At 52.8% G+C, this 9,361-nt stretch overlaps 1 protein-coding gene across 2 annotated transcripts; it reads left to right on the forward strand.

Moving 5' to 3' along the window:
* The first annotated feature begins 2 nt into the window (after positions 1-2).
* Positions 3-8,194, forward strand: ABHD13 (abhydrolase domain containing 13). Of its 2 annotated transcripts, none has more exons than XM_078876249.1 (3): positions 3-49; positions 3,612-4,385; positions 6,762-8,194. In XM_078876249.1, the coding sequence occupies exons 2-3, from the start codon at positions 3,755-3,757 to the stop codon at positions 7,598-7,600; spliced, it is 1,470 nt and encodes a 489-aa protein (XP_078732375.1). In that variant the 5' UTR covers positions 3-49; positions 3,612-3,754; the 3' UTR covers positions 7,601-8,194. The 2 variants fall into 2 exon arrangements, with proteins under 2 accessions (XP_078732375.1, XP_078732376.1); XM_078876250.1 differs by lacking the exon at positions 3-49 and adding an exon at positions 536-2,638.
* The last annotated feature ends 1,167 nt before the right edge of the window (positions 8,195-9,361 follow it).

The raw sequence follows: 9,361 nt of genomic DNA on the forward strand, positions 1-9,361 counted from the left end.
ACGCGCGCGCGGGGCACGCTGGGAGTGCCGCGTCACGGCGAGAAGCGAGGTGAGGCGGAGCGGCTCCCCCCCCCTCTCTCGTCTCGGCCTACGGGGGCCCCCGGGCGCCGCGCGACGTCCGCGCGGGCGACCGCTCGCGGGGTCTGCGCGGGCGGCGTTCAGCGCCGCGCTCCACCTCGCGCCGCGTCCTTCGCCTGCGCGCGCTTTATTTCTGCGTCCGCGTCAACTCGCGGCGGTTTTCCCGGTTAAGGCCGCGGCCCTGCCCGTTGCCTAGGTGGCAACTCGCGGGGCGGGGGCTCGTGAAGGGAGGGGGGCGTGGCTCTAGAGGAGGCGTGCGATTGGCTGAGCACTGCGGCGGGGGTCGAGGGGGGGGGCAACGGGAGGGGGCGTGGCTCTAGAGGAGGCGTGCGATTGGCTGAGCACTGGGGGGGCAACGGGAGGGGGCGTGGCTCTAGAGGAGGCGTGTGATTGGCTGAGCACTGGGGGGGGTCAGGGGACAACGGGAGGGGGCGTGGCTCTAGAGGAGGCGTGCGGGGATGGGGGCGGGGTTCGAGCCTCATGGCGTCATCGGCTTCCTGCAATGTGGGGGGGTTGTGCGTGTTGCGGAGGAGTGGCCATTCTACGTTCCTATGGCGAGAGAGGGAGGAAATTTAGCCACACTGTTGGCACCCCCTCCAACAAAGTGGTGCTCGTATCACACGGATGATTTTGTGTGGCCAATGAAGAGCAACTACAGAAATTCAGCGCATTTACTGCTGCTTGCTGCTGCATTGATCAGCGGTGCACAAACAGCAGCAGCAGCGGGGCAGCCCTGGGCGCATTCGTCGCTGTGTGGCCTCGTAAAGAGTCTCGTCATAGGCGATGTATCGAGCAATGGCCCTTTTCCACGACACGTAGGCCAGAGGTTCTGCCGTAAGTAATGTGACCGTGCGATTGCGTTGAGAGTTTGATGAAAGTAACAGGAGATGCACTCACCCAGGCCACCGTCTTCAAGTTTGTGTTTGGCGCAGTGCGAAGCTACGTGGTGCGAGGGGTTGGGATTCGTAGCCACAGCCGCACAAAGCAGAGAGAGAGAGACTCTGACTATCCACTTGTGCTTCAGGAATGCATTGTTTCTGTGAATGCCCGTTGTTTCTGTGGAAGGTGGGAGCCGGGCAGTGTGGTGGTTGGCTCGTTGATGAGCTGTGTGTAGAGGAAGCCAAGCAATGTGGTGGAGGGCTCGCTGATGAGCTGTGTGTAGAGGAAGCCAGGTAGTGTGGTGGTGGGCTCGCTGATGAGCTGTGTGTCGAGGAAGCCAAGCAGTGTGGTGGAGGGCTCGCTGATGAGTTGTGTGTAGAGGAAGCCAAGCAGTGTGGTGGAGGGCTCGCTGATGAGCTGTGTGTGAGGAAGCCGTGCAGTGTGGTGGAGGGTTCGCTTATGAGCTGTGTGTGAGGAAGCCGGGCAGTGTGGTGGTGGGCTCGCTGATGAGTTGTGTGTGAGGAAGCCGGGCAGTGTGGTGGTGGGTTCGCTGATGAGCTGTGTGTGAGGAAGCCGGGCAGTGTGGTGGAGGGCTCGCTGATGAGCTGTGTGCAGAGGAAGCCAAGCAGTGTGGTGGTGGGCTCGCTGATGAGCGGTGTGTAGAGGAAGCCGGGCAGTGTGGTGGTGGGCTCGCTGATGAGCTGTGTGTGAGGAAGCCAAGCAGTGTGGTGGAGGGCTCGCTGATGAGCTGTGTGTGAGGAAGCCGGGCAGTGTGGTGGTGGGTTCGCTGATGAGCTGTGTGTGAGGAAGCCGAGCAGTGTGGTGGAGGGCTCGCTGATGAGCTGTGTGTGAGGAAGCCGGGCAGTGTGGTGGTGGGCTCGCTGATGAGCGGTGTGTAAAGGAAGCCTTACACTGGTGGAGGGCTCGCTGATGAGCTGTGTGTCAAAGAGGCCTGGCAGTGTTGGACACGTTGCTTGCATTCCACGAATAGGTTCACACACAGTTTGTGCATGTTTCTAAAACGGCTGGATCTCAGCCGTGGATGCGAAATGATGTTGTTTCAATGATCGTTATTTGGGAGTGTTTGGATCGGCCGTCAGATGTGTTGCAGAATCGCAGAGAATATCCGCCGGTGTGATATTTAGCAGAACAGGAATTCAAGGCGTAGATATTTAGGTTCCCGTGAAGAGTCCGCATCGCGACGTTCCCGTCGTTGTTGGGTGTCGCCGAGTCCACGGTGGCAGCTTTCTGCCCCACACTCGGGCAGCGCAAGTTCGGAGCTTGAGGAAACTGCCGGGGGGCATGCCGATGTATGAAGCTCCGTGGAGACATCAGCCCTCCAGCTCATGCCAGCCCATTTTTGAATGAGGTTCACCCTCGTCTTGGGTTCTTTAACCCGGCATACTTATTCGGGTGCCCCATTTAAAGAGTTTGTGTGCAGTCAAGTGTCACGCCAAGGTGGGGTCAGCCTCGGGTCACGTCGCTCCTCTTCGTCACGGGAAGTTCCGTTGAGTGTGGTGGTGTCGCTGTCGCCCCCCCGTCTTGTTTTGTCCTCCGTCACTACTTCCGGGAGTACGCGACTATGCCGAGGTCGGAGTTCAGAGGCCTTTGACCTCACCGAGGAGGCTGTGGTTCGTGTCCAGCCAGGACCACGATGCGTGCATAGGGACGAAGGGCTGAAGTAAACCCCCAACGAGGATTTGAACATAATAGAGGTTTTTGGGTTCGCGTAAATATCAATGTGTCGTTAAACCCGCCACCATCGAACACAGCCAATTAGTAAGGTTTGTCACGTAAACAAAACGTACCAATTCGTTAATAGTTCAACACACCGCTTGTGTGTTGGAGAGTAAACCCAAAGCATTTACAATCCGGATTTAGGATAGGATTTGAACGCTCACTCTACGGCTGAGCCATCATGCGAGATTTTTTCTCGCATGGTGACCACATTTATATTCCTGACATCCTCCGCACCTAACTGATTTAAACAGACAGATAGAGCTTTTAGTTCCTTGTTATGCTCGAGGATAAACTCAGACATTGATCCTTTCTCAAACACCAAACTATTTGCATTGTGTTAACCTCACCACAACCCCCTGTATTGCATATTCTCACTTGCCACGAACGTGATGCGACCTCTTCGTTAACGGTGAATCTCACTCGGGTGTTCATTACGCGTCATGTTTAGACTTGCAATACACGTAGACACATCTGTCTCTTGGATTCATCATCGCTGTTAGACATTGACCTGTCAATTAATCCCAATTGTTGTGGCTGGGGAACTGAGCAATTTTAGAATCCATCCGAACCACGGCTGTTTATGCTTTGGGGTGTTGTGAATGTGATGCTGTCATTTTATTAGCGTGGTAAATATCTTATAGATTTATATCACGCCTTAATCCAAGGCGCTATATTGTGTTAGTCTCATAATTTTCAATCGTCCCCATGTGTCCCCCTACCTCTGAATACCTTTCATGGTGGACCTTTAAGCACTTGGCCGGAAGTCTCATTGAAGACCTGAAAGCCCAAGTCGGTCAGGCTTCGCAAACGAATAATGAAGGAATATAACTATACAAACAATTGATACATCGAATGAATATCCTGTCTTGAGAGAGGACTTCTGCCAATATTGAGTGAACGTTCTCTCTCTGCAGGTTGAAGACCAGCGTGAAACCGCAAACAAAATGACTCTTTATGAATCCAGGGCAACTCTGGGCACTCTGTAGAGTTCTGCCAGGCGCCTGCATGCGCAGCCACCAGCGTGCGTGAGCGTGCGTGAGCGTGCGCCGCACGTGTAATGGACAGCGCCACACAGTGCGGCCTCCACGAAGCTCCTGACGCAGCCCGGGATGCGCACGTGAGTGTGGAGCGCGCCGGCACCGGGGACGCGCGGAGCCAGGTGCCTATGGCCAGGCGCGCGTGGGGCCGAGCGAGCGTGTGTCTCCGCCGGGCGCTGTCGGGAGGCTGGGACGCCTGCCGCCTGTGCCTCCTGCCGCTGGTGCTCGCCTGCCACCTGTGCGGCGACGACGGCGGCGGCGGGGACGATGGCGGCGACGCGACCCGCTCCGCCGAACGCGGCTTCCTCTCGCCGCCGTTTCCCTTCCCGCCGCTCGCCGCGCTGCTCCTTCTCGCGCTGCTGTCGGTGGTGGCGACGCTCTACCGCTGCCAGGACCAGCTGCTGTTCTTCCCAGAGCAGCCGGCGAGCTCGCGCGTGTTCGTGCCGCTCCCGCTGGGGGTGCCCCGTGAGGGCGTGCGGGTTCGCGCGCGCGACGGCGTGGCGCTCAGCGCCGTGTTCCTGCGCGCATGCGACATCGTGGGGGGCCCCGCTGCCCCGGCCGGCATCCCGACCTTCATCTACTTCCACGGCAACGCAGGGAACCTGGGCCACCGCATGCCCAACGCGCTCATGATGGTCGCGCACCTGCGAGGTAACGCAGTGCGCCTCACGCGGAACGTTTACCGCCGAGTGGGAGCGGTACCTGCTCAAAATGAGCGTACGGGCATCGGCACTCATCTGTTCGCGGCCCTGCAGAGCCATTGGTGGAAATGTCATGTTCTTGTGGCAGGGGATGAGGCTATCCACAACCTCCACTGACTACCCCACAAAGTGGTACATACAGATCATCGATTATCCATTGGCTTTGGGGTGGAGGAGGGGGTGCCGGATTTTCAAAAACGCTGGATAATCACTAATCACCATTATTTAATATAGATTATTTTTGCAAAAACATTTATCACATGTTTGTAGTTATTATATGTTCTGTAATGCTTTAAATGTGTTAACTCTATGAAATTGTCATGAATAAACATACAAATCGAGAAAAATAAATGTTCTACTCTAAAAAGTTATTGTATTTACAGTACCGTACTTACCACTCCAATCTCGAAGACCTTCCATGGGGTCACGTATAGATACGTGTGCAGTATTTTCATTGTTTAAGTTGTATGTCGTGTATAATGTACAGTTTCTAATATTTAACACTAAAATCAAGCATAGCGACGTTTTTTTGTCACGCACACGGTGCCAATCGCCGGTCTGGAGCGGTTTTGCCGGATTGGCCCGGGACCGTCGGTAAATGTTGGAAGCCGGATAATTGCGCACCGGATGGGTGATGGGCTGAGAGAAGCCCTCCGCCAGAATTTGAACTTCGCAAACTTCCGTTTTGCGAGCTGCTTGCTCAATCTGCTCTGCCACCAGGCCGGCGCAGAATTTTAGGTGAATTTCCTCGAGCTGAGTTTAACACGTAGTAGGCTTCCGCGACCAATATTATCCATAATAGATGGGTTTTTTTGGGTTAGATTGCATAAATATAAATGTTTCGTTAAACACGCCACCAGCTGACAGCCAATTAACAAGGTTTGTCACGTAAACAGAACGTGCCAATTCGTTACTAGTACAGCGCACCGGTGTGGTGGTGAGCAAATCCACAACATTTACAATTTGAGTACGACGTTTCGCCAGTAATTACTAGCATCATCAGGCGACAGCCAAATCTGGAAAATCGTCTGGCGCCTGATGATGCTAGTGTGACCTGCACTGGTCCAGTATTGTAAATAATTCCAGAGCGAAAATGCATTTCATCGGCGACTCGTGGATTAAACGCTCACAAGTTCCACTTCTCGTTGTATTGAGATCACTTGTCCACAGTTTCATTATACCAGTTATGTATCTTCAAATGAATAATAACTGTTTTGCCACATGTCACATTTTCAAACATTTTTAAGTTTTTGGGTTTGAGGGTGGTTCATTCCTGGTCATTCTAATTTCAGGTTAGTTCAAGACCTTTAAAAAAAATACAATTCAGATAGTAATACCCATGAATATCAGATCCATAAGTATAAGAATAGGTTTTCCCCTTTCTGGCAATAAAACAGGTGTTAAGATATTAAAACACCAAACTGAAACCTTTTGCAAGGAATCATGTCTGCATTAACCACATATACTTGTGGTGAAAATACAAATAAAAACATGCATTGTCTTTGAAACTGATTGGTCCACACCAGAGACAGCTTTCTTTAGAGCCTCGTCTCAAACTGTGTTAGATCTGAGGACGCCAAAAGGTGAACAGCACAAAGACATTCAGACGCTGTCTCCCCGACAGACCTGGTCTTCACCTGAGGACGGCTGCTTGCGTTGTGGCCGAAACGTCGTGAGAATTATTTTATTATGTTTTATTTTTATTATTTTATTACTTCCCTTCTACGTGACTTTACCGAAAGAACCAAGAAGATGAAAGACAATACCACTATCAGGACGTTGAGAGCTCGGGGTGAGCAGCTAGCTACATCATGGAACCTCCCTTGCTACTATCAAAATATATATTGCCAGAAAGGGTAAAACCTATTATCATATTTTGATACTGGCAATGGTGGTCCCATGAAATATCAGATCTGTTGCCTGTTCTTTGCGTTGTCTCACGTCTCATGGTTTGTGTTTAGTTTGTTGTCCTTCCCCCGCACCTCCGATTATACGTAACACGATTTTTGTTCCTGGGTAGTGTTATTTTCTAATTGCTTATGCCTCAAGTTACAGAAAATGGCTTATTCCCCACAAATTTGTGAATTAGCAGTTGGCTACGCACGGTGCAAAATAAGTTCTACATACGAAATGGTTTACTTGTTTTTTTACCGTTTACAGTCGGTATTGTAACGATATCTTGATTTTTATCCCCAATGTGTCTCCCCAATCCCACCTTTCATGTTTTCTTCCGCTGCTTCCTGCTCCCTTGCCCTCTGCTTGCCTTCTTGTCTCCTCCGTCACTGCTGCCGGTCTCACCCCTTTGCCCCCCCTCCCCCCCGCTTAGTGAACGTCCTGCTGCTCGATTACCGTGGCTACGGCCACAGCGACGGAGAGCCCAGTGAGCACGGCCTCTACCTCGACGCCCAGGCCGCGCTGGCGCACGCGATGGCGCGCCCCGATGTGGATCCGAGCTGCGTCGTCCTCTTTGGCCGCTCGCTCGGTGGCGCCGTGGCCATCGACCTCGCCGCCCGCCAGCAGCAGCAGCCGGACGGAGACGACGGCGGCGGCGACGGAAATGGCCGCCTCCACCACCACCACCGCCGCCGCCTCCACGGGGCGCTGGCGCTGATCGTGGAGAACACCTTTCTGAGCATCCCGCACATGGCGCAAGCGCTCTTTCCGGTGTTCTCGCGCGGCGGCAGCGGGTCGTCCTCCTCGTCGTGTCGGCCGTTCCCGCTGCCGTCCTGGTGTTTCCGCAGCCGGTTCCCGTCGCACGAGAACATCGCGAGCTGCCGCGTGCCCACGCTGTTCGTCTCGGGACTCGCCGACTCGCTGGTTCCCCCCGTCATGATGAGCCGGCTGCATGACCTCTCGCCCGCCCCCCTCAAACGAATGGCCACGTTTCGTGAGGGGACGCACAACGACACGTGGCAGTGCCGCGGCTACATCTCCGCGCTCCAGCACTTCCTGCGCGAAGTTCTAGCGGAGCGGAGCGAGGCGCCCTCCGCGCCCGGCGCTCGCGACCTCGGCAACGTCTCCGCCAATTCCATTGGGGGGGGCGGTGGGGGGACCTTTGGGCTGAGCGCCGACGCCCTTGGCGCCGACTTATTTGCGCCGGCGTCTTCTGCGCGCCGGTCTTTCAGTCATCAGCATAGTCAGCAAACTAACGCCACTCTCATTTAGACTCGCGAGTTGTGTGCGCGCGCGCGCATGCGTGTGGATCTGTGCGTGCGGGTGAAGCGCTGGCGAGTTACTGCGAGGAAGGAGCGGGCATCCGAGCCTTCGGCCGTCATGATTTGGTGGCGGCGAGGGCAACCCGATTGCACTTTGTTGTGATTTTTCACTCGTCATGCACACGTTGCCAAATACAATTAAATTTTAAAAAAAGTCAACGGAAAAAATTACTGTCAGTGCTATATTTGTGTACAGATTTCACGTGTAAGCGTGCCTATTTTTCCATGTCATTTTTCCATTGAGACATAACAATTCACAAAGATGTATTTTAACACCTCCGAAAGCAAAAGTTTAAAACGGATGAATTTGTTCCACAGTTTTCATGCATTCATGGACAGGGCCAAGCGCCACCACCATTGGTTTTGTGGCGGTTCCACGCAGAATTTGAATTTTTCTGGGGGAATTGCTCTAGCTTCTTGTTTCTTTAGGGTTCTATGATAATGAAGAGTATTGGGTGTGGCAGTTTGCTATCCTTTTTTGGGTTTTCTGGATTTCAGGTTTCTCAAACTGATGGGAGTTGAATAAAATACGTCTTTATGTGTGGATGTGTGTGCATACTCGTGTGTCAGTTTGGAACATGGATCTTTGTGTTACGTGAGTGAAAAAAGCATCTGGTATTGCCTGTCTTATGTGTACGAGTGAGTGATTTTGGTGAGTGTTAAAATGCACGTTGGAGGACGGAGGCGCGGCGAGCTCAAACCGGTGGTCGTTCAATTTTCAAGGTTTTTTTGTGGAACCTGGTGAGAGCGCGAGAGACCATGAGTCATTTGCTTGTGCCGTGGGTCACCAAAAATGACATCGACAAAAACTAAGGAAAATAAAGTACAGCAAATGAAGCAAATGCAACAAAAACTGCATCACGTGAGGAGTCAATGTTAATACAATCCCTGTAAGTGCAAGTCAGCTTAAGCAGATAACAACTGAGTACAGGAAAACATCTCGGGTGAGACTTATTGTACTAATTATGTAAACCGACAAGGATATACAAGTAAAATGCAATTGCCAGCGAGGTTATAAAGAATCCACAGTTCAACATCACATTGTATTTTCGATGCAAGGCTAATGGAGGATGCATGTTTGAAGCAATGGAATTATAGGTGTTTGGGGCAGTAACAACGAGTGAACCATGCGAGTTGTCCTCCGTAATGATGCACTCCGGTGCTTTTTCACCAAGGTTGGTGGGGGTGAGTGGTGGCACAGTAGTTGGCACAATACACTACAAACTCAGTGACCAGGGTTCAATTTCACAACAAAATTCAGTGATGAATAGAGATCTGGGCCTCTGAGTTTGACAGCACCTAGTGCAGTGTGAAATCAGCATTAGGGTGACAAAGACAGCCCTGGCATGCTGGTGCCCTTCCCAGCTGGCCTTAATAGGTGATGGCGAACAGCACTTGCCCCAACAATCCGTTAAGATGACACGGGGGGCCACGGCATGGGTAGCCCAGCCTGCGTATTTCAAGCCTGGATATCTCAGGCTGTGAATAACAGATGTAGTTTGAGCTGTCAGACTCCTGCACACTGCAAGTGGGCTCTTGAACATAGTTTCAGACCCACGGTGGCTGCTGCAGACGCACAGATCGGATCATCAGCGAGCAGCGCTAGGTTCCGTGACTGAAGCGCCGCGGCAAAGAGGGCGGTGGTTGCACTCTAAAAGATTCAAGTCTCGGAGGCTGAACGTAAAAACGCCACACACCTCCAGCAATAAAC

This window comes from Lampetra fluviatilis, chromosome 43 (assembly GCF_964198595.1).
Source record: "Lampetra fluviatilis chromosome 43, kcLamFluv1.1, whole genome shotgun sequence".
NCBI classification, from domain to species: domain Eukaryota; kingdom Metazoa; phylum Chordata; class Hyperoartia; order Petromyzontiformes; family Petromyzontidae; genus Lampetra; species Lampetra fluviatilis.